This window comes from Schistocerca serialis, chromosome 1 (assembly GCF_023864345.2).
Source record: "Schistocerca serialis cubense isolate TAMUIC-IGC-003099 chromosome 1, iqSchSeri2.2, whole genome shotgun sequence".
Lineage (NCBI taxonomy): Eukaryota > Metazoa > Arthropoda > Insecta > Orthoptera > Acrididae > Schistocerca > Schistocerca serialis.
The window spans coordinates 1,169,243,465-1,169,269,550 of record NC_064638.1 but is presented as its reverse complement, the minus strand read 5'-3'; the positions used below and the strand labels follow the sequence as shown (position 1 = coordinate 1,169,269,550).

At 39.9% G+C, this 26,086-nt stretch overlaps 1 protein-coding gene across 1 annotated transcript in view; it reads left to right on the top strand.

Annotated features, from left to right (window-relative positions):
• The window catches only part of LOC126418485 (cyclin-dependent kinase 1-like), a 47,893-nt gene extending 22,313 nt beyond the window's left edge, over positions 1-25,580 (top strand). The window contains exons 4-7 of the mRNA XM_050085265.1: positions 44-199; positions 11,792-11,955; positions 22,006-22,147; positions 25,050-25,580. Of these exons, the coding sequence (XP_049941222.1) occupies positions 44-199; positions 11,792-11,955; positions 22,006-22,147; positions 25,050-25,157 (570 nt within the window). The 3' untranslated portion in view covers positions 25,158-25,580. The remainder of the gene's footprint in view (positions 1-43; positions 200-11,791; positions 11,956-22,005; positions 22,148-25,049) is intronic.
• Positions 25,581-26,086: the final 506 nt, after the last annotated feature.

Below are 26,086 nucleotides of genomic sequence, written 5' to 3'. Positions count from 1 at the left end.
ACAGTGTTTGCCAAAAATTCTTATCTGAAATTTTGTTTTTCAGATCACATTGGCTGTGCTGTATTGCCACAAACGCCGAATACTGCATAGAGATCTGAAACCACAGAATTTACTTGTAGGACCAAACGGAGTCATTAAAGTAGCTGATTTTGGATTGGGGCGTGCTTATGGCGTCCCACTCAGAGTATATACTCACGAAGTAAGTGGTCAGGCTTGAAAAGGGAATACTTTGCTAAGTCTGTATAATTAGTATTAATTAGAGCAACACTGCACAAAGAAAGTGATCCTTCTAAAAGTGATATATAAAGATCCCTCTTGTTGTGCTGCTATTCACAATATTTGGTAGGTGAGTATTAAGTAAAAATTTCAAGTCGAAAATATTTATTTACATTATCCACATCTTAATGTTGTGGTCCTTACAAAATGATAGGTTTGCAGTACAAGGTTATGTTAATCTATGCTTATCTGGTTAAATTGGAGGTGTTGAAGATTGTTAGTCATGTTTAAATATTTGTGTCAGCTACAGAAGCCCTGAGGTGACTAGAATTTTTTCATATTCTGATATTGTTGTGAGGATTTTGCTTAACAAAATGTCTTGATAAAACTTATTTCTCTTATAGTTCTTCTTTTATTCACACAAACCAAACGTAACAGCCCTCCTGACTGATCGACATGCTAGTTCTCTGACTCCGTCTCTAATGACCTCGTTGTCGACGGGATGTTAAACACTCATCTCCTCCTCCTAGTTCTCTGACTGACCGACTCATTTTCTCCAGTCGCAGCCATGATCCCCTTTATAATCTCAACAATACTTGGTACTTAGTGTTGCTCTTATCAGAAAAACTTACACAAAATTATTGAAGCATGACATTACACTAAGCAGAAAACACGTTTATATTGTTTATATAGTAATACCCTGGACATACACGATAGGTGGGGCTTAGCGATAACGGTGTAAGTAGAATTTGCTTAAGTTGGTGTTCAATTTTGCATATAAATGCATACAAATTATGTTCAATTGGGACCAGACACTAAAGAAAACAATGTAATTTGGAAGAAATATGTTTCACAAAATGTTTGACAGTACAACAGAATATATTAAGTTACAGTATTATGCACTGCAACATTGTAAACCGAAGTTATTGTGATGTAGAATGCTTCGTGAAATCTAACCACATTGTCTGAAGTGAATTTTTTTTTTAATTTTCTCTCTTCTCTTGCAAAATTTCGTTGTAGCATCCTAATAAATTTTTTATTCCTCGTTTTGTTACAGAAATGGGAATTTCTCTCAAGTCTCTTTTTGCTGAATTTTTTTATGAACTGGGGCCTTCTATAAAGTTTGCAACCATAATTTGATCTTCTGACTGTACTGGGTCTAAAGAATCATGTTGTTCAATGCTTTGCTTTTGCGCACACATTACTATAAGCTCTTGAATTGTCAGGTCCTGATTGTGTGAATTTAACAGTTCTGGATCATCATCGTGATCCACCTCTAAATTTGTCTGCCAAGATCGACCACTTCTTCAATCATGTTATCAATTTGATCATGACCTGGTGCTGATCCCCTCTGGGTTTCATTGCGGAAATACAGGACACAGTTTTTTCCAGATGCTATTTAAAGTTTTTTTTGTGAAGTTTCATTCTCACAACATCTAAAACATTGAATTGTTTCTGAAGGTCTTCAACTGAGAGCTCATTCTTTTGTGCCTTAGGTTCATGTAGATGCGCAAACGATTGTCTCTTGTAGTAAGCTTTAAATGTTTTAATGACTCCCTGGACCATCAGTTGAAGCAAGCTGGTTGTATTCTGTGGCAAAAAATACAACTTTCGTGCATGGGTAGAAATTATAGTAACAGGAGGAAGACTTGGTGCATTATCGATTAATAGCATCATGTTAAATGGGATTTGTTTTAATTGACAATGACATTTGACTTCATGTATGAAGCGGTGACCAAACCAGTCCTCGGAAAGGAAAACTGTTGTCCAGGCTTCAGCATTTGACTTCCAAATGTGGGCAGCCCAGTTATAGATGTATTTTTTGAAGCTCTTGGACTTTTCGAGCTATGAACTGACTTGTGACAAGTTCTTTTAGGCATCTTGTTCCAGAACCTACCAGTTTCATCTGTGTAGAATATGGTTCGACTGATATATCCGGCATATTCTATCATTGCCTTTAGTTTATCTGGATAGAGTGACAGTCATTTTGTTAGTGCTTGTTGCTTCTCCACTTTCTGTGATGCTGTGCCTTGTGAATCGGCTAAACCATCCATTACTAGGCTTAAACGTTTCACCTTGGCTGCCTGCCCAATTTCTTTGAATCTCTCAGAAATGAGCTTAGCTTAAAAGCACAACATGTTCTGATCAACAGGACAATTTTTAACTCCTTGATTATTGCACCATAATTTTAACATCGTTTCTACCTGAGCAATACCACCATGATGTTCACGAATGATATTTGATTTCAGAGATTGAGAATTTTTCACAGCTTTAAGAATTTTTTCTTTGCATTTTATTGTTGTCTGTCTGTTGATTCTTGTAGGCCAGTCTTCTTTGCCAATTCATAAATTTTAATTTTTGCATCAAAGCCTTTAATACTATTAAGTTTACATTCCATAGCTAATGATGGAAATGAATCAGTTCCACTTTGTTTTAATTCTTTTCATCAATTCCAATTATTCTTTATAAAATGGGCTATCCATCTTGCATTTAAACTAGATATTAATATGTTTACTTCGTGAACAATTGTTTGCATCATCGTATAAGTTTTGAACAAAAAAATTTTTTATATGGTCTCAACTGTTGCTAAACAATTATCAGTGTAAGTTGAAAATAAAGACAGGACTATAAATACAAATATAAAATCTCTTAATACAAGTAGAGTGTATTATGATGTTCAGTAATCGTACATATTGTATACTACAGCGTGTGACTCAATCTCTTATATTACACTCCACAACCAACCATCTTATAAAGTATAAGCTCTTAACAGAAAATAGGTCAAGGTTTCATTTGAAAATTCTTAAGTTGGCACTCTACACCCCTTCTAGCAGATATTTTCTTGCCATTTTGTGGCAAAAAATTTAACACCACTAGAGGCGTTTCAAATGTGATTATTAAACTGTTTTAATTATCATTGCAGATCTGAAAAGTATGTGCCAGTATTAAGTGTTAGGAGGCTTCAGAGCGAAGTTTCAGAATGTCCGTTACTAGTGGTAGTGAAGTAGCAAATACGAGACAGCACTGCTGGCTGGTATTTGCACTCAGGAGGCAAACTGAGTAGCACTGCAGATATATATCTGTAAAAGTAAAAGATGCACACAGCCTAGCTGTTGCAACTAATGGGATAGGTTGTGTAAGGTTAAAAAGGAAGGGCTGTTCACTCAGACCCATATGTAATGAGGGGGTTAGACTAAGATTGTCTACTACCATCCTCACTAAAAGTGGGTCTCCCTCCGCCTGGGATCTGTGTCAGGAGTAAGGACCAATACTTGAGAAGCAGTTAGTCGATATGAAAGCAAAATTATCCAAAAACTGATTTTCTGATTCTGAGCAGAGTTAAATCACTGAGAAAGTGTTATGTAATTCAGAACCCACTGAGACAGTGGTTACGTAACTCAGGAAATATGTGCATAACTATTGTCCTGCTGGACTAGCACATTTCTTGGGCACCTTGGGACCTGTTGAAGAAAGGCTTGGATGGTGGTGGTGATGGTGATGGTGATGGTGATGGTGATGGTGATGATGATAATGATTGTGTAGCCCTCATTATTCAATGTTGCTTTAATAAATATCAGAACAGTATTGTTTTGTAGCCAACGATCCTATATTTTGTTGCTGGATGGTACTCTGTGGTAATTTTTACTCTCCTAGTTGACACCACAGTGTTGCACTACATTAGTTGCCAAAGCAGAATTTGCTACTACCCTAAATATAATTTTGTACTATTAAATTTGACATTTATGTCTTTTGGTACACTGTAAGTGATGGTTTGCACAATGCCGTACATGTGCATCTTCTTTAGACTGCTGACACCATTGATTCTCAACTGACACCTTTTGTAGATTGTGTTGGGTAATTTGATTATATAGGTTACTGCAAGCCAACATATGACCATCTCCAAGCATATACAATCTTGAAGTCCTTCTTCTGAAGTAGAAGAAAAAAAAAAAAAAAACACACACACACACACACACACACACACACACACACACACACACACACACACACACAGACAGACAGACAGACAGACAGACAGAGAGAGAGAGAGAGAGAGAGAGAGAGAGAGAGAGAGAGAGAGAGAGAGAGAAGCAGCAATTGCTAGTGTGGGTGGTAGGGATAAGGAGGTGGCATGGGACAGGGAGGAGGGTGGATAGCAGGGTTGGAGTTGGAGAAGTAATGCACTACAGAGTAGTAACAAACGGAAATAGTGCTGGTTTGCAGTATGGAAGGAAAGCAGTTACGCAAAAACCAAACAATGGAATATTGAAGATTACCAGTAATAAGATCGCTACTGTACTCGTGCACTGTACGTTCACTCAGATATCCCGAAACTGTCATTTTTTTTAGTTTCTGAGTAGATACAAAGTGGACCCATGTTTTTTCACAATGGTTTGCTGGGAATGGAAATGTTGGAGGGACTGGCTGGAGCACAGTAAATGTATTTATTCATACCACGGCCAAGCATTTGTCTGTTGCCTGGCAAACTGTCATCACTATCAGTTTCCAGTGAAGTAACATCACATTATTCTTCACTAAATTCTGTGTCAACCTCAGAGTGACTGTAGCCATCGATTTTCGGAAGCACTGCCTAAACAATGGTATAAGATAGAGGCTGAGAGCCCGCATTTTATTGTGGAATATGCAAAGGTGGATACCAGTAAACACATATGTAGATCTGGATAGTCTGTAGTGGCAGAATATTTAATTATCAGTGCCGAAATGTTTATGAGCGATTTTTTTATTTTTTTCAAAGGTTTGCTATTGAGTTGTCCAATTAGACTCGAGATTTCAAGCTTTTGTAAAAGTAATAAAAATGTGAACTTGGGGTTTTATGTTCAGAGGTTAAAGACATTTTCCTAGTCCCTACAGTGGAAAATTTTTTTCCACCAGCCCTCCAGACTCGACCCAAAAGCAATATTGAACCCTACCCGACTCACTTTGCTCCTTCATTTAACCATGATTCACTGCCGCTGTTCCCACATTCCCCTTATTAACTTTACAGAATTTTGTAACCTCTAACCTTGCCTCACTATCATTCCTTAATCCCTCAACAAGGAAACCAACCTTATATCTGCAAGAACTGCAATCCACCACCTAAAAACTGAGACTCCACCAACTGTTGGATACATCCACATACAAACTTTGCCACAGTGACCTCATTCCAGAAATCTAGCTAGATCTCCAGTCCCTCCTCAAATAATTAGGTCCATCCCAGAACCTTTCCCCTGAGTCTTTCTCTCCTCCACTCCCCACACGTCTACTTTCCATAAAACTAACCACCCAGTATTCCTCCTTGTATCTGGTTACTGTGCTGCCTCAAAGAGAATCCTTGCTCTTGTGGACAACACCTTCATTCTATTACCTGCAACATGCCCTCCTATATGATAGACACGATCATTCCCTCCAAGACTCTACACAGTTCCTGTTCCTTTACTGCACGGCACCGTGCTAGTCACTGTTGATACCATACCCTCTGCACTAACATCCACAATGCCCGTGGCCTTGCTGCTATATATTGAGCACTACCTTTCCCAACACCTGACTGACTCCAGATCTACAACTTACTTCTTGGTTACTGTAACCAACCATACACTGGCCCATAGTTAGCTCTCCTTTGAAGGCATCACCTACAAAAAGCATCTGTGGTACAGCAGTGGGCAACCATATGGCACCATCCTATGCTGACAGTTGAGTCCTCTTGAGTAATCCTTCTTAACCACCTAGAATCCCAAACCACTTACCTGGGTTAGATTCATTGTGGGCATCTTCATGATCTGGACCAAGGGTGAGGACCCCCTATCCACATTCTTCCAGAACCTCAACACCTTTCACTTCACCTGGTCCTACTCAACCCAACAAACAACCTTCCTCGATGTTGACATCCACCTCAAAAGATGGCTAAATCAGTACCTTCATCCGTATCAAACGTACCAATGATCAGCAATGCCTCTACTTCGAATTCCCTTCCATACTGCCTAGCCACCTGTGATTATGAAACCACAGTGTAGTGATGACCACTCCACCTCCAAAGGTGCCGGAGGTTTCACTGAGGCCTCCACCCAACCTTGTACAGAAACAAGTCACTCATGTCTTCTCTCTTCAGTCATGTACCACCTCCCCACTGTCTGGTCACAAAGGAGCATTTCCTCTTGACTCAGTACCACTCAGGAGTGGAGCAAGTGACTCATATTCTCCTCCAGTGTTTGAACTGCCTCTTGTTGGGCCCTGAAATGTGGAATATTATTCCTATTCCCCTTCCCAGCCCTCCCACAGTGGTATTCTGTCACCCACCAAAACCTAAGCAGTATTCTTGTCCGTCCGTACTTACTTCTGCTCCAAACCCCTTGCCTCATGCCTTGTATTCCTGCAATAGACCTAGGTGCAAGTCCTGCCCCATGCATCCTTCCACTACCACCCGCTCCTGCCCTGTCACAGGTATCTCCTATCCAGTCAAAGGCAAGGCCACATGTAAAAGCAGTCATGTGATCTACAAACTAAATTGCAACCACTGTGCTGGTTTCCATGTGGGCATGACAACTAACAAGCTGTCTGTCTGCGTGAATCAACACCATCAAGCTGTGGCAAAGAGAGGGTTTGACCAATTAGTTGCTGAACATGCTGCCAAACACAATGTGCTTCACTTTAGTGATTGCTTCACAGCCTGTGCCATCTGGATTCTCCCTAACACCACCATATTTACTGAACTGTGCAGGTGGGAACTTTCCGTATAACTTGTCCTTTGTTGCCATAACTCTCCTGGCTTTCACCTCGGCTAGTCTCTGGCTTCCTATTCCTGCCTGCCCCTCTGTCCATTTCCATGCTCCCACTCCAGCACTACACATGCTTTCTGTCCTGCCAATGCACTAGTCTTTTCCTCCCAACACTGGACTTACCAGTCCTGTCCAGTCTCCAGATCATCCCTGCATGCTCCTACAGGTAGCACAGCAACTTCCTACACCCTATCCTGCTAACTGCCCCCCCCCCCCCCCCCACACACACCCACCCACACACACCCACACACTTCCTTGCTGCCTCTGTAGGCCCCACTGCACTGGGATGCTATGGCTGCTCTGCTGGCAGAGATGCCAGACAAAAGTATGGAACACAATGGAGCATCCTGCCTGTGGCATCTGCCTGAATGTGGCAGCACTGCCAACAGAGGAGCTGCTGCGAGGTTCTGCCAGCAGGTCTGCCATCCTGGCAGTGCTGCCAGTGAAATGCACAGCTGCTTAAGGCCAGTACTACACCAGGACACCAGTAGTGCTGCCAAGTGCTAACTGTTACTCACCCATACATAGTTTTCTTCATGCATGTGAGTACTGTGGATAGTTTTATCAACTCTTTTATTGGAGAGATTCAGATGAGATCATAAATTGGAACCTTTTATCTCAGTAGTGTTCAAACCCAGAATTAAAAAACCAATGTGTAGGACATCTGGAACATCATAAATGTAACACTGTTTGAAGAATATGCCCCTCTAAGTAGCAATCACATTCAATGTACTTATTATAATGCACTTTCCGGACACTGGCCCATTGGAGGATGTGGAAATTATTGAGCCTAAATTTCCTTGCAGCCTGTTTCTGATGCCCGTCTCCAATCCCAAGAACTGTAAAACACAAATCCCCAACACTATGCTTTCCTCAAAACCTGCTTTCAGATGGAAATAGCGTAGATACATCTCCTGTTGTAGCAAGTGATAAAGTGATGCTAATGGATGTAAGAAGTCAGATGTGGTTGAATTTTTGTAAGAAATAAAGTGTAAATAAATGAGGGTGGTTTCCTACTTTTGTCCAATACATTTATTTATAATGTTGAAATTGATTTTAAAGTAAAGTATTAATAAATACTGTAAAAGCACTTCTGTGAACATGTTACAGTTGTAACTAAAATTGTAAATATCGCTGTAAATACAAATAATTAGCTAGTGAGTAGACCTTAATGTCACAAACATCTTTTCTTCTAGTGAGATGGCTTTCTGTAGAATTGTCTTCTCCATTTAGTTCATCTCAGCGTGCCTCCACTAGCACGACATTCTGATGTAATTGAAAAATGTATTTCTGTATTTTTCTGAATTCTTTTTCTATTTAAATGTTGCACACAAAGTGTAGCTATTTTAGATACAGTAAGCAAGCTGAAGACCAGCTCTGCCGGTTGATGTACTGGCAGCTCGAAGTGCTGTCGGGGTATTCTGGTGCTGTAGGGCCCTGACCTCTACCACACACCCCAGTAGATTGCTGTCCATCTTGGGCACAAATACAGATATAGTTGCAGATACAGGCGCAGTCTGGTCCCAATGCCCAGATACTGTGGCCATGTGTATGCATGTGGAAAGCTTAAGAGTTGTAAATATATTTTCAGTCTCTTTCATTGTGCCTGTCTGCAACTCGGTGCCTTCTCTTTGTAGAGAATAGCAATCTATACTTCCCACAATATTGTTATTTTTTCATCCTGTACTTGACATTGCTGGATTGGTATTTGAAGGTATAGTGCTCTTAAAATAACTTGCATGCATTTTACAATATTATGAAAAGGATAGTTGCTACTCACCATATAGCTACTCACCAAGTAGCAATTATCCTTTTTATAATATTGTTACATTCCATCCTGGAGTTTCTCATTGTTTGATTTTACATGCATTTGTTTATTTTAAATTTTAATTTCTCTTCACATTTGTATACCTTGTAATGCTTGTAATGGGTCACCACTGCCTTCTACATTGGTAAGGAAGTGTGCTTTGTATGGTAATAGTTTCCAACCAGCTGATCACTCTGTGATGGGTATAAAGTGTACTGTTCGCTTTTCTGCTTTAAAGTATTATTGGCATTACTTGAATCTGTGTATAATTTAATGGATCATTTCATATAAAGAAGTCAAATTCTAGAACTCGTCTCCCCTTTCCCTTAACAGCATAGAATCCGAAATGTCATGGGAGATGAGAACTGTGTCCTGCACCAAGACTCGAACTCAAAATCTTGATTTTTCAGAGCGCTGCCCTTACTGATTGAAAGCTTCAAAACAGTACAGTTCTTCAACGAGTGCCAATCCCACAAATTATGCTGGACATTTGTGGAGTGTGGAAAGATGGCAGAAGTGAAGTTGTGTTGGGGGGGGATTGAGAGTTTGGTCTGAATAGGTCAGTTTTGTAAGAGTATTACCCACAGATGGCAAGCAGATTCCGTCTATTGTTGGTGTGTAGCTTCCTATACTTGTTAGAGAATTCGACAAATTCTTAGCTGTCAATGTGCAGTACTTACATAGTTCGGAGCCCTTCATTCATTAATTGGAAACAGCTCTGCTTTCTCTGACATCTTTTGTTTTGGTATGTTAGCAAATGCAGTAAACTCCTGTTTATCCAAATTGCCTTTATCCTAAACCTGCTTTATCCAAACAAATTTTTCCGATTTTCACGGCTGACATGGCGCTGTCTGACGCATCGCGCAACTATGCTTTTGGCTAGCTAGACTGACAGTTGACAAGTTTCAACTTTTGTGTGCCTGGAGCCATGCATTTGCAGGTGTGAGTGGTTTTTTTTTTCCCTCTCCTAATCAGTGCACTTGCGCATGTCAAAAAGTCAGTGTGTCGCCAAGTCATGCATGTGTTGGTTTGGGTTTTAGCGTGTTCTTTGTTCGTATTGTGTGGTTTCATGCCATTGCCATCTATTGGAATTGTTTGGAAGTACAGTACATACAGTATTGCTCTATGCAGTATGATGTAGCCTTGTCAAAACCGACAATGAGAGAGTGTCGCGCCCGTAAGATGCAAACTCATTCTTTGAAAATAAAAAGAAGTTCTGTGGCCATTTATGAAAATGTGTGTCTGCAGTACTTAAGGTGAATGGGCATATCTGAAAAAATATGAAAGCAATGTTATGGAGTCCTGTACAGAAAAATAAACTATTCCTGATGAATGTAAAATGTACTGTGTTAGTGATGACCTTTGAGATTTGAGGATTCAGCTTTGCCTAAATATCTAGGTGACTGTTGCAGTACTTAGATACTTCGGAGCCCTTCATTGTACAAAAACAAATCTCCTGTGCCTTATCTTTCCAGTCTCCCACCACCAAGTACCACAGTCTGGCCACAGAGGAGCATTCCCCTCGTAACTCGGTACCATCTGGGACTGGAGCAACTGAATTACATTCTCCGCCAGGGTTTCGACTACCTCTCGTCGTGCCCTGAAATGAAATGTCCTACCCACTATCCTTCCCAACCCTCCTACTGTGGTATTGTGCCGTCCACCGAACCTACACAATATACTCGTTCATCCTTAAACAATCCCTGCTCCCAATCCCTTACCTCATGGCTCATACCCCTGTAATAGACCTAGATGCAAGACCTGTCCCATACATCCTCCTACCACCACCTACTCCAATCTGGTCACCAACGTTACCGATCACATCAAAGGCAGGGCTACCTGTGAAACCAGTCATGTGATCTACAAGCTAAGCTGCAACCACTGCGCTGCATTCTATGTAGGCGTGACAACCAACGGACTGCTTCATAACCTGTGCCATATGGATCCTTCCCACCAACACCAGCTTGTTTGAATTGCACGGGTGGGAACTTTCCCTGCAATACATCCTACGTTCCTGTAACCCCCCTGGCCTCACCCAGCCAGCACTACACAGCCGTCATTTCACCGCCACACCCAGTCTTTTAATTTCTTTTATTTTTATTTCTCTCCTTTCCACTATTTACCCCCTCTCCGCTCGGCACCTTCTCTCCTACCCTCCATCTAAACTGCAACACTTCACTGTCTACCACTTCCGCCATACTATCCCTCCCCCTCCTCGCCCGAGCCTCCTCCTTACCCCTACCCAGTTACCACTCCCATCATGCACTGGTGCTGCTGATAGCAGTGTAGTTTCAGTTCTCTGAGACTGCAGATGTGTGTGCAAGTTGCGCTTGTGTGTGTGTGTGTGTGTGTGTGTGTGTGTGTGTGTGTGAGTGTGTGTGTGTCCACTACTGACAAAGGCCTTTATGGCTAAAAGCCATGATTGTGTGAATCTTTTTATTGTGCCTATCGCAGCTCAGCATATCCGCTATATGGTGAGTAGCAACTTTCCTTCTCTTGTATTGTGACTGTTGCATCTGATTATTACAAGAAACAGCCATTGCCTGGAGCTAAATATTGCATATGACACAAGTACTGATACAAAACAAATTACAAAAACAGCTTTCTGTGACAGTTAAATCAGGAAGTAATTCTGTCTGAACATTGAATATTTGTCATTACTTTACCTCACATCATGCTAACAACTGAACAAGTCTATATCAGGGATGTTGCTTAGCTCTTTAATAAACAACACTTCAATGAGAATGAAAACTTTTACATCTTTGTTACAAAATTTCAAAAGCCATGGCTTAAGGAGCTCATAACAATCAACTAATGTGTACTGAAAGACAAGCATATGTGGAATCTCCTATAAAACTTATGGGCATCTCCATACAAAATTTCAGTAGATTCTAAGATAATGAAGTGGGCTCTGCTAGACCACTTTACATGTACTGAACCTAATATCACTTGATAAGACTTGGACAAACTCTATTTTTCATGTGTTTAATTCCAGGTTGTAACTCTTTGGTATAGAGCTCCTGAAGTTTTACTGGGCTCTCTCAAATACTCCTGTCCAATTGATATATGGTCCATTGGATGTATATTTGCAGAAATGACAACAAAGAAGCCATTGTTTCAAGGAGACTCAGAAATAGACCAGCTTTTCAGGATCTTCCGGTAGGTCAATTCCTGCAGGATGGTTTTACAATATTTCCATTGCTGATTTTTTTCTACTTCTTGTAAGTAGTTAAATTACATAAACAGTTGTTTAATACAATGCACTAAAAACTGTTCTTGTTTCTCATAGTAAATCTGTATGACACAGTGGTAGTTGAACAGGCTACACAGGATCCATGTCTACACCTTAAACAATTATTTATTTGTGTAGGTTCACACGCTTACATGTTCTTGGAATATATGAAATTACTGAAGATAATAAAGCTACATCATTGACTTTGTATTAATAATTGTTTTGTAGCATCCATGGTAGTGACTGCTTTATTGCCGATTACCCATATAAATATAAACAGCCAGTCTAACACTTGAGTATTTGAGGGGAAAAGTTGTATGTTAAAAGAACTGAAACAACTTGGCATTCCACTGTTACTTGTATTATTTCTTTAAATATTACTTTTCGATTGTTTTCAAAGTTGTTTTACATATTTCTCATTCCGTATGTTTTGATGCATGTCTAATGCAGTGATGTGTGTTTTGCTGGAGATGAAATTCTGGGTCTACTGATGTCTCTAAAACTACTTCACCTGCTCCCTGAGAACATGTTCAATGTACCTAAATTTCATCTGGCTTTTGATTAAGAGCTACTAATTTTAATTTCATGGTTTTTAAATCCAACATAATTATTTTTACTCTCTACCAGGGAGTTCATAACTCCTGTGTGTACAGATGTGACAGACATTGTGTCCCAGGCCAGAGCAGCACTTCGTTTCGTGTCCTATTATCTTACTCAGTGTGTCTCTTTGTTCCATGCTTAACCTCTAGCACAACTTCTGTTACAAGCTAGCCCATTCCTAGGACACTGATTATTACTTTCCATTTTACTTTTCACCATGAATTTTGGTTAGCTCTTGTTTGGTCCCCCACATCTGAGTTTGACTTCCAGTTTTTTTAGGTGCAGGACATGTGGATGAGGTCACTCAATGTCCAGCATTTTACACAATACCGAACATGATACCCAGTCCACGTAGACACTATAAATTATTTGTACAATGGAAGCCCTACTGACTATGCGGGGAATGTACTGTTCATGACTGAGCTGTTGCTTCCCTGTGCTCTGAAGAGTAGGTGATGGTCCTTTGTGGACACCGGGCAATGGCCATGAAATCTGCTGTCTATTGCTCAATGTGGGTGGTGCTCAAGATACTCCTCACACAGTGGAAAGATGTAAGTTATCACCCAAGTTGAAACAAGGCCCCAGAAGTAGATGACATTCCATTAGAACTACTGTTGGTCTTGAAAGAGCCAACTGTGACAACTCTTCCATCTAGTCAACAAGGTGTATGAGATAGGTGAAATACCCTCAGACTTCAAGAAGAATATAATAATACAGATTCCAAAAAAAGCAGATGCCGACAGGTATTACCAAACTATTAGTTTAATAAGTCACGATCGCAAAATGCTACCATTAGTTCTTCACAGAAGAATGGAAAAACTGGTAGAAGCCAACCTCAGGGAAAATCTGTTTGGATTCCAGAGAAATGTTGTAACACATGAAGCAATACTGACGCTGCAAATTGTATTAGAAGATTGGTAAGGCAAGTCTTTGTTTATAGCATTATTAGATGTAGAGTGAGTTTTTACAATGTTGACTGGAATACTCTTGAAAATTCTGAAGGTAGCAGGGGCAAAATACGAGGAGTGAAAGACTATTTACAACTTGAGAATAGAAACCAGACAGCAGTCAAGAGTCGAGGGGCATGAAACAGAAGCAGTGGTTGAGAAGGGAGTTAGACAGGGTTGTAGTTTATCCCCGATTGTAGTTTATCCCAGATGTTACTCAATTTGTACACTGAGCAAGCAGTAAAGGAAACAAAAGAAAGATTTGGAGCAGGAATTAAAGTTCAGGGAGAAGAAATAGCAACTTTGAGGTTTGCTAATGACATTGTAAGTCTGTTGAGACAGTAAAGGTCTTGGAAGAGCAGTTGAATGGAATGAACAGCATATTGACAGGAGGATATAAGATAAACATCAACAAAAGTGAAACAAAGATAATGGAAAGTAGTTGAATTAAATTGGACAATGCTTAGGGAACTAGATTAGGCAACGAGAAACTAAAAGTAATAGATGAGTTTTGCTATTTGGGCAACGAAATAACTGATGACAACTGAAGTAGAGGACGTATAATGTAGACTGGCAATGGCAAGCAAAGCACTTCTTGAGAAGACAAATTTGTTAACATTGAATATGGGTTTAAGTGTTAGAAAGTCTTTTTCTGAAGGTATTTGTCTGAAGTGTAGCCATGTGGTGATAAGGAAGACAAATTAGTGGCACAACTTGATCAAAAGAAGTGATTGGTTGATAGTACACGAAACATCAAGGGGTCACCAATTTAGTTTCTTAGGAATGTGTAGAGGATAAAAATTGTAGCAGATTTGGAAGGATGTAGGTTGCAGTCATTATTTGGGAATAAAGAGGCTTGCATGGAGTAGGGTAGCACGGAGAGCTGCACAAACCAGTTCTTGGACTGAAAACAGCAATAATTAGAGAGTGTAAAATCCAGGACTTTAAGGTCACCCGTAACCTCTCATAATTTGAAGCCTGGAAAAAATAAGACCACTTAAATCCCATCCAAGTGACATTGAATTTTGCCACCATTGTTGTTAGGTAATTGACAGAACGTGGACTTCCTCCTTCCACTCCCGTGACATAGATATTCAGTGCTGTACTGTAGTAAGAATAACATGTTCATAGTTTAGTCAACTTGTATTTGAGTAAATGGTTCCTGTAGCATCCTCTTTGGGGATTCCCTGCTTCTATCTGGTGAAGCAGCTATTTCTTATGGCATCTACTGGTGACACTACAGAACCTTCTTTCCAGAAACCTACAGACCAGTGACCTGATACCAGCCAGTGGCTGAAGAAACAACGTACTGCGGGCTATGGGGCTGCCCACTCCAGATTCAGTTCATACTCCACAGTGGGCAAGAGTTAAGAACCTCTAGAGAGAGGATAAAATGAAGGACTCTTGGGAAGAGGCTACTCTTGTGTCCCTGAAGGTGCTAAATATCTGCACTCCATAGGATTCAGAACCAATGTTCATAGATGTCATTTCACCCTTACAGGTGACTAGTATGTTGTTCTACAAGAAATAAATTTCACTGATGACCATTCTCCAGCACTTCAATGTTACTGTGCCTTCTGTCGGAACCATACAGGCCCTGAGAGAGCATCTGAAGAGGTCTCTATGTTGGTTTGCATAGATATTGTCACGGTGTAGATTCCCCTCTATACCACACTGGAAGCAGTAACAGCAAGAATGTGAACGAAGCCAGAAGTCTACATTTGCAATGCTTATTTACCTCTAGGCATGGCACAAATGTTGACTGCCTATTTTAATTTGACAACTCCTCCCTTCCGCCTCCCCCCCCCTCCCCCCCCCCCCCCCCCCCCATGCCCTTCCCACCACCTACCACCTTCTTCTCTTATTTTGCAATTTCAGCACACACCACACACTGTAGGGGTAATACCACATGTTCTATCAGGGGATTTCTGGTTAACCAACTTCTGACTTTGAGCTCTCTCTCCTCAATGATGGCACACCTAACCACTTCAGTGCAGCCCATGATACCTTTTGGGCTGTATTTAATATTACAATATTTCCCCCAGTTTGGTGGCTTCACTGCTGTAGGAGCTACAGAATGATACTTGTGAGTTATTACTACCTGACGTCCTGTCACTTCGTTGTCACCACCTGATGGCCCGAACACCACATTGGGCGCTCCAAATGGCTGGCTGACAGTTGTATACCTCTGCCGTCACCTTTGTCCTACCTGTCAGATAGTGACAGCAAGGTTATTTGGGATGTCTCCTACATAATCATCGCTCTGATGGAACTGTCATCACTCTTTAACGGGCTCCTTCCAGCAGCAGCAGGTGCCATTGTGGACCAAAGACTTGGCAACTGCTATTCAGGACTGATGAAGGGCACTCCAATGTCTCTCGCAGTCTCCTTCACAGACCACCCCATCGCTTAAAGCAGCACTATGCAAAGGCTCACTATGTAACTAACCTTGTCTGCTTTCTGGCTATCAGACCAGCCCAACCAATCTACTTTTATCTCATTCAGTTATTTCTCATACCTGACACCAGTATTACTTTCAGAGCCTCTATTTTATCACTTCTACATACTGTCACAATTCTATCAAATTTTCTGACTGATATCACTAAATCCAGATGAACTGTCCCATGAGCAAGAGACTGATAACCTAGCTGTTTAATTCCTGGAACTCACCAGGTAATCATTGTTGTACGATATTATTAGTCTACTTCCCAAGAAAGGAGCCAGGCTAATAATTATAAAACTTTAGATCTGTTACTAGTCTCTGTAGTGTAAAAGATGTCCATTGAGATAGTTAACAACCAAAATACTATTGGATTTTGATCAGAAATGGTGGAAGTCTGTGTAACCCAGTGGATCATTTGCATGCTGTGAAAAAATTATATAACAGAAAAATTGGTGTCAATTGTCATCTTTCTATGGGATTTATTACTTTGTTCAGTTCATGACATCTAAGACTCCATACTGTGATCACATTTTGTCTTACTATTTCTTTGTGGTACAAGATTTGCAGTAAATCAAGTTCCTAAGTCAGTACACCACGTTCACAAGTTTAAAAATGAGACTCCCAGTGAACACATCTCTGGAGCACCAGTGCAATAAAAGCAGTGGCAGCTGCACAAGAGCATGTGGACACCCTAACTTTTGACACATTGCGGATTTGTTGCTTATTATTCTTTGAATGCTGTTAAACGTAATGTAGATGCTGCAATCTGAAAGTTATGGCACTTAAATGTGCTGCGCTACGGCTCCTCTAGACTCTGTGAAACTTGGCATCAGGGTCGCGAGCACACCTTCAGTTGAGCACATTTTAAGGGGATTTTGCGCATGCCCAACTCGTGTGACATAATCGCTGTATGGGCTAAATATATACGGATTTGATAAACAACATGCACAGTTCACAATGTGCACAGCAAGCCTTTGCCACTCAACTAGACGTTTCCGTTGTTGCCACCAGGTGGTAGCACACTGCGGCACACTTTTATCCCTGTTTGCTCAGCATAAATCTTGCTAGATGACAGCACACTCCTCAGATGTGCTAATTCACTCACTATATACTTTAACAAAATTAGAATGGACGTCAGTGAAAGTTGTGCTGTTGGTAAACCTATTTTGTGGGTTTCTGAATGTGTAATATGTTAAGTAATGAATTTTGTCATACAGTAATTCCTTTGAGGTGCTGAGAATCATAAGGGCCCAGAGCACATCACTGTTGATTGAGATATTGTAGCATTTTTTCATGCTCTGAAATCTGTTGATCTCATGGTGAGTCAGGTTTATCTGTGCTGTGGGTGCACATTGTATATATGAAAATTCACAAAATGGTGTATCATTGGTTTCTCCGATATTCACTTAAATGTGGGAGTGACGTCAGTGTGCTTTAGGCCCTTATGGATTTCAGTGCCTCATTTGTATTCTAGTCAAGTGACCACTGTGTTGATAGACATTACTACGCAAGTTAAATCATTTCCACAGCCGGCACTTTGTGTTTGGTGTTGGTTGTTTACTGTGTGGGGACTGGCTTTCATGTGCAGTGTAAACATGTACTATGTTTAATCTATTTTAAATGCTAACAGAAAAGTAAAGATGTGAGGATGAGTCGTGAGACATGCTTGGGTAACTCAGTTTGTAGAGCACTTGTCTGCAAAAGGCAAAGGTCCCGAGTTAGTCTCAGTCCAGCACACAGCTTTCATCTGCCAGGAAGTTTCATATCAGCACACACTCCACTGCAGAGTCAAACTCTCATTCAGGGAACAGAATAATAAATTATGAGGAAAAGTAGCCACAAAGGCTCAAATAATTGTGACTACAAGCAAAAATTTAACAAGGAAGTGTACAGTGAGCACAAGATGTTGCTGTTGTGGATGGAGTCTAAGAATATCGGATTTTTCAGCCTAGAAATAAATTTGTGAACTAATAAATCTGTTAGGGCTCTTTTACATTTGTCTGAAAAATGGAAAAGCCCGAAAACTCCCGCTTACACAAAAAATGTGAAACAGATAGTTGCGAAAGCTTAAACATTATTTTGTTATTCTCCTAAAATGTACTTCATTATGTACAAAACAACAAAATTCCACAAAACAGTTCTCTCTTTTGTCGCATAAGTTATGCATCTTATTATTATTACTGTTGTTGTTATTACTATTATTATTGTCAGTGGCTGTAGTTATATAACTTGTTGATAAGCATAACAGCAGAGACTATTAATTTCACTCTCAAATGTAGCTGAATTTAAAATTTATGAGCACCCAGAATGTATACTCACAAGCCACCATTGCGTAAAAGTGCATCACCTGCATGGTTGTTGTTTTTACTCTGTGCTTTCATTATGAGAACTTTCTTTTGTGATTTTGGTGCAGAAGATTGTATATGGAAAAAAGAACTATACCTAGCACTGCAAAGTGATTCATATTGCAGATCTTGATAGACTTTCAAAGACATTGGGCAAAGTGTGATCAATATTTATGAAGATTTCCACTCAGATGAAACAGTTAAGCCTGAGAAATGCACATTTGTTGCAGTCTTCCTGAAAAGAGGGTTGATGTGATCTAATGACAAAGATGAACACAAAGCACAGCAGCCTGATGAGGAAGTCATTGAAGAATTTAAACACTAGTCCTGCGACTGCCAGTCAAAGTAAAAACAGTAGTACAGCTTTTCAGTTTACTCCAGAGTTGCTATGTGACTGTAAAGGTATGTCCACATGATACCTCGTTCACAATTGCTGTTGCACGGAACAAAAGTGCATGTATAAAAATAAGTAGAAAGTACACACATACACTTGCTTGGTTTCATGCCCATATGTTGCCTCATTGTTCAAGATGTCTGCTATGCATTTATTTCTTTGCTAGGCAGTTTGTACTGTGCGTATTGTGATGAAAGGCAACAGCAAAAGAAAACACAAGGACAACAGGTAAAGCAGTATCTAAACTCGGAGATACCAGAAATACAAAGTAGTGATGTTTTGTGTGCAAATTTCAGGATATCTAGGTAGGTTTAAAATTTTGTGCTTGGGAAACTGCAACAATAAGGCTGGCAGTAGCACTTCTGCCAGGAAGTGTTGTATCAGGACACAATCTGGTGCAGAGTGAAAGTTTCATTTCTGGAAACATTTCTTTAGCTGCTACTGGTGACATAAAAGTCTGAGCTATATAGTTCAAATTTGAAAACAAAGCATTTCAGTGATTATTCCTGCTTAAGTGTAATTTTTATTTCTGTTAATTTTAATTGATTTTCAATATGTCATTTGTATTCTTTTGTATAAAAGTTGACACCTCAGTCAAAAATGGTTATATGTGTATTAACATCCTCATACTCTACAAATTTGGTAATGCTAGATTGCAGAATCCACTAGAACAGATGTATTTTCTAATTTTTTTTTTTTTGCCCTAGTTTGTTGAGGAGCTCCACCATATCTTTTCTGTTGTTCAGATTCTGGTACCTAAATTGTTAAGTTGCCTTAACATGAATATTTCTCATAAATTTGTAGGTTGTTCCTTCTGTTTTCCTCCTCCAAAATTTATCATGGTCTTTGCAATGATATTATTGGAGACTTTTTATCTAATACGTAACACTTGTGGCATCACATCTCAAATTTATTTTGAACAATTTTCTGAAGCAGATTCTCATTTTGTGTGTGTGTGTGTGTGTGTGTGTGTGTGTGTGTGTGTGTGTGTGTGTGTGTGTGTGTGTAAACTTGGTACACACATCCCTTACTGTCAGCAGGGTGTTTACGCCCCGGGAAAAAATGCTAGAATTTTATCATCCATGTAAAACCCAGAATTTTTTTAGAATTATGGGAATTTTTCATTGTATTAGTATACAGTTCTATGTCAGCGAGCAAAAATCAGTGGGGAAGATAGAAAAAGACCTCCCTTTGTTTAGTATTGGGCCCCCATAAATGACCAGACAGTTGGACAGTACAGTAGTTCTCATCTGTGCAGATGACACACAACTTGCATTCCCTATACAAGAATGTAGTTTTTTATGGCAACATTGCGTGAAAAATATCTCAGGTTACTTGCCGCACTAGATTTGGTTCTATATTGTGTGTTGGGTTACTTTCTCCCGTGTTATTGTCAGAAATTAACTTTAATACAAAGTTTGTAGAATTTTTGTATGTAGTTGGCACTGTTAGGTCACAGGCACAACATGAAGTCATGGAACTTCCACATGCTATCAGAGATTGTCAATATCTGTGATGGAAAAATGTTAGATTTTGATGTTGATTCCATTAGATAGTCAGTCACACAGATTATATTTGTGTAGCCTGTCAGCATAGAGTGCCAGTTTCTGTGCAGGTTATAGCTGTCGTTCTGGTTAAAGTTGTTGTGCATGGCTTGTTTGGTGAAAGAATTCCAGTAGGTATTCAATCACCATATGAGCAGCCCATAGTACTCCTTCGTATTATCAGAGGTACCACAAATAAAATGACAGAGCCCTGGTCGGACTAGGTATTCAATCCATTTTCTGGCTACCCAAGAAAACGAGAGAGAGAGAGAGAGAGAGAGAGAGAGAGAGAGAGAGAGAGAGAGAGAGCTGTGCAGTAAAAGAAAAACCTGGTCACAATATTTCTGGAATTCATAATTATTTGTAAATTTCGTAATATTTAAACTGGTCAGTTTGTATATGTAATTTCTTAACGCTGTGTAGAGCATGGATGTCACATAAAGAATTCATTGACGTTAAAATTTGTAATAACTTCTCTAACTGGGGCAGCAGCTATAACCAAAGTTGTGCATGGAAACTGGTACTTGATAGAGAAAGCCTATAGCAAAATAAGCTGGCTGATCTATCATCTAATGGAATCAGTGTCACTACTGATGTTCCTCCATCACAAGTATTGGCATAATATCTGTAGCATTTTAAAGTCTCATGTTGTCTTCACGACATAATTTGGCCAACTACATACGCGGTACTACATGGGCTACTAGTATCACAGGTAACTCCTGATGGCGACAGCCAGGGAACTCATTGAAAGCTCGTATTTACTAACAAATCTGACAAAGCAAGAAATAGGAAAAAAATTTATCCACTTACATCCCAAGCCAAAACTAGAAGTTGCCAGCAGTGCATGAAGACCTGGCAAGGTGTGATGCAAACCGTATGGAGTCCAACCCCAACAAAATGAACATTTGTGTATATCATGTGATTTACTGGTAGCCTTCTGAGTGAGTAACCTGATGTTCTCAGTACATCATCCCTGCTTGTGCTTTTCCATGCAGAGTAACCAGCACCCGTCAGGAGGAATTGTGCTCATAGAGAACTTATTGATACTGCTCTGAATGAAACTTCAGTCAGCATGACAATTTCCCCTTAATGGCATTGCAGCCACCAAATGTCAGATAGACAGTGGTAGATTCAGAGCAAGTGGAGAAAATAACACAAGGCATTACTTTTATTACTGTGAAGTCCTACCATGTATGATCATATAAAAAAGTGCTCCCTAGAGCCAGTGGAGTCTGTTCTATTAACAGTTTAGTCTGAGTGAATAGAACTCTCAGGAATAATTATCTGAAGGGCAATCTGATGGTATGAAGGCTTAGTTAGCTGCTGCTCATGAACTGCCTTATACGACACGTAAGTCAGTGCACAGACTAGGCATTGGAGTAATGTGGTGTAAGATGAATCTGAAGCAGTGGGTGATATCACCAGACACACAACTACTGTGAGGTAACTGAAACCACTTGCATGCAGAAAGGTGAATGAATATTGTGCTATGCATGTTGTGCATAATGCTGATAAAAAATAGGTTATTCAGGTTGAACAATTGTGGGCTCTACAACCAGTCTATCTTGTTTATGAATGTGGTTTTGTTTAATTGCATAATCATATATTTTCCACTACGAAATCCTATAAATTTTTTGATATGTCCTAGAGTGCGTACTAGTAGTAGTAGTATAAAAATGTTGTTTAATTATGTGTTTATTTCAGTATATTAAAAACACCCACAGAAGAAACATGGCCTGGTGTCTCTAAACTACCAGATTACAAGCCATCATTCCCTAAATGGACTCAAGATAATTTGAGCAGTTGCATGAAAAACTTGGATCCAGAAGGGCTGGACTTATTAAGAGTAAGTACCAGTCAGTCAAAAACATGTCCCATACCCAGGGCACATGGCCACAAACAGGTGTGCATGTGTCATGCATGCAGGATCTGGTGGAAGTAACTTAATGCTGGAAGTGATAATTCCTATATTCTGGAGGGTAATAAAAGAAATAACTATGTGGCAGTAATTATACCTCTCACTTTCTTGAAGCTGCTCATGGGAGAGCTCCATTGCTTAACTGTTTGGTTTTGGAATAAGGCTTTAATATGGTTACATCACTGGATAGCCCTAGGGTGATGTGCATAGTTGTAAAAAAGTTTGTGGCTAATGTTAGCAGGCTTAACGATAAAGTGGAAGTAGGAAAGCTCTTTTTCCACACCCGATTTTTTAAAAATAATTTGAAACATGTTGCAAGATTTTGTGCAGAATTTGTCTCTCTACATTATTCATTTCCAAAACATCCTTTCTTCCTCTTTTGATAGTGCTAAGTGGTGTATTATTAAGTCAGTGTTTTTACAAAAAAAAAAGGGGGGGGGGTGGGAGGTCTGGAAAACGGAGCAGGGTACTTAGTATACTATGTCAAGAAACTTAGGATGAAATATGTTGTAGTTTAAACGTCTCATGGCTCAGTAAGCACTAAGGTTTGTTCATTCATGTATCCATTGCTTTCATCTGCAACCCTGAAAGCTGATGTTTTTCTGAGCAGGAAGTACGTAACATTATAATGGTTTTCAGTTCGTACAGGGTGGTCCATTGATCCTGACTGGGCCAAATATCTCATGAAATAAGCGTCAAACGAAAAAACTACAAAGAACAAAACTTGTCTAGCTTGAAGGGGAAACCAGATGGCACTATGGTTGGCCCGCTACATGGCGCTGCCATAGATCAAACGGATATCAACTGTGTTTTTTTAAATAGGAACCTCCATTTTTTATTACATATTGGTGTAGTACGTAAAGAAATATGCATATTTCAGTTGGACCACTTTTTTCGCCTTGTGATAGATGGTGCTGTAATAGTCACAAACATATGGCTCACAATTTTAGACGAACAGTTGGTAACAGGTAGGTTTTTTAAATTAAAATACAGAACATAGCTACATTTGAACATTTTATTTCGGTTGTTCCATTGTGACACATGTACCTTTGTGAACTTATCATTTCTGAGAATGCATTCTGTTACAGCGTGATAACCTGTAAATACCACTTTAATGCAATAAATGCTCAAAATGATGTCTGTCAACCTCAATGCATTTGGCAATACGTGTAACGACATTCCTCTCAACAGCGAGTAGTTCGCCTTCCGTAATGTTCGCACGTGCATTGACAATGCACTGACGCGTGTTGTCAGCCGTTGTCGGTGGATCACGATAGCAAATATCCTTCAACTTTTTCCACAGAAAGAGATCCGGGGGCGTCAGATCCGGTGAATGTGGGCCATGGTATGGTGCTTCGACGACCAATCCACCTGTCATGAAATATGCTGTTCGACACCGCTTCAACCACACGCGAGCTGTGTGCCGGACATCCATCATGTTGGAAGTACATCCCCATTCTGTCATGCAGTGAAACATCTTGTAGTACCATCGGTACAACATTACGTAGGAAATCAACACACATTGCACTATTTAGATTGCCATCGATAAAATGGGGGCAATTATCCTTCCTTCCATAATGCTGCACCATACATTAACCCGCCAAGGACTCTGATGTTCCACTTGTCGCAGCCATCGTGGATTTTCCGTTGCCCAATAGTGCAAATTATGCGATTTACGTTACCGCTGTTGGTGAATGACGCTTCGTCGCTAAATACAACGCGTGCAAAAATCTGTCACCGTCCTGTAATTTATCTTGTGCCCAGTGGCAGAACTGTACACGACGTTCAAAGTCATCGTCATGCAATTCCTGGTGCATAGAAATATGGTACGGGTGCAATCGATGTTGATGTAGCATTCTCAACACCAACGTTTTTGAGATTCCTGTTTCTCGTGAAATTTGTCTGCTAATGATGATTGAATTAGCTGCGACAGCAGCTAAAACACCTACTTGGGCATCATCATTTGTTGCAGGTCGTGGTTGATGTTTCACATGTGGCTGAACACTTCCTGTTTCCTTAAATAACGTAACTATCCGGCAACCAGTCCGGACACTTGGATGATATCATCGAGGATACTGAGCAGCATACAATGCACACGCCCATTGGGCATTTTGATCACAATAGCCATACATCAACATGATATCGACCTTTTCCGCAATTGGTAAACGGTCCATTTTAACACCAGTAATGTATCACGAAGCAAATACCATCCGCATTGGCGGAATGTTCCGTGATACCATGTACTTATACATTTGTGACTGTTACAGCACCATCTATCACAAAGCGAAAAAAGTGATCCAACTAAAACATTCATATTTCTGTACGTACTACACGAATATGTATAAAAAAAAAAGGGGGGGGGGGTTCCTATTTAAAAAAACGCAGTTGATATCCATTTGACCTATGGCAGCGCCATCTAGCTGGCCAACCATAGTGTCATCTGGTTTCCCCCTTCAAGCTAGACGAGTTTCGCTCTTTGTAGTTTTTTTGTTTGATGCTTATTTCGTGAGATATTTGGTCCGGTCACTATCAATGGACCACCCTGAATTTAGGTTTTAACTAGCACAGTTTATCCCGTATAGTCCTAGAGAACTATGTTATGAGGTAACATAGAGTATTATTCTCAAATTTCGCAACTTTTTCATGAGATATGTTTTTTAAACATAGCAATTCTTCATTGGTTGGAGCTATTGGTGCTGGTATGAAATTGCCTTTCCTGGCCTAAGGCACAGCTTTCTTAGCCTGTAAAGTTTGTTGTGTGTGTGTGTGTGTGTGTGTGTGTGTGTGTTCTTTTTTATATGTATGTAATACATAGATTTTTGTGTTGCAGAAAATGTTAACATACAGCCCTGCAGACAGGATAACTGCAAAGAAGGCAATTTTACATCCTTACTTTGATGACCTTGACACAACAAAATTACCTACAACAGAATCATAGATCCTTTTGGTTAAGATTGAGCAATTGTTTTTTGAATGATTGTGTTGTTGAGCTGGTTTCTTCAACAACACATAAAGGCTACCAGTGGTACAAAGCTGAAATTTGCTACTTCTGTTCCTGTCTTCTTTTCTTTTCTTTTCTTTTCTTTTCTTCTGTGTGTGTGTGTGTGTGTGTGTGTGCGTGTGTGTGTGTGTGTGTGTGTGTGTGTGTGTGTGTGTGTGTGTGTGTGCGTGTGTGTGCGTGTGTGTGTGTGGTGTGTAGCAATATTTAATTTAAAATATTTTGTACTTATATAGACAGTGTAAATACACAATTTATGTGCAGTTGTTGCTAAAAATGAAAATATTTGATATACATTATTAAAACTTGAGAACATTGTTCTAACAATTGAATAAAAATTGATTTGTGTTGATGTCAATTCAATTCAGTGTGTATTCTTCATGGAAATCTAATTAACACCTCTAATAGGTGTTCCTCTTTGAGTCACTTAAGTGCTTTGCTTTATTACAGTACGAGGGCTATCCACAAAGTACATTACGTTTTGGAATTAAAAATAAAGTATTGGTAATTTTTTTTTATTATATACAGATGAAAGCCGCACTTAAATACTACTTTTCTACATAGTTGCCATTTAAATTAAGGCACTTATCGTAGCGATGGACGAGCTTGGAAATTCCTTCGTCGTAAAATTCTGCCGCCTGCGCCTTCAACCACATGGTTACCTCTTCTTGAAGCTGTGCGTCGTCATCAAAACGCTGCATAGCCAACCACTTCTTCATTGCTGGGAATAAGTGGAAGTCGCTCGGTGCCAGGTCGGGACTGTACGGCGGCTGAGGAAACAACTCCCACTTAAAAGATTCGAGAACTTCATGAGTGGCATTTGCCGTGTGGGCCCGGGCGTTGTCGTGAATCAGCAAGATCTTTGAGCC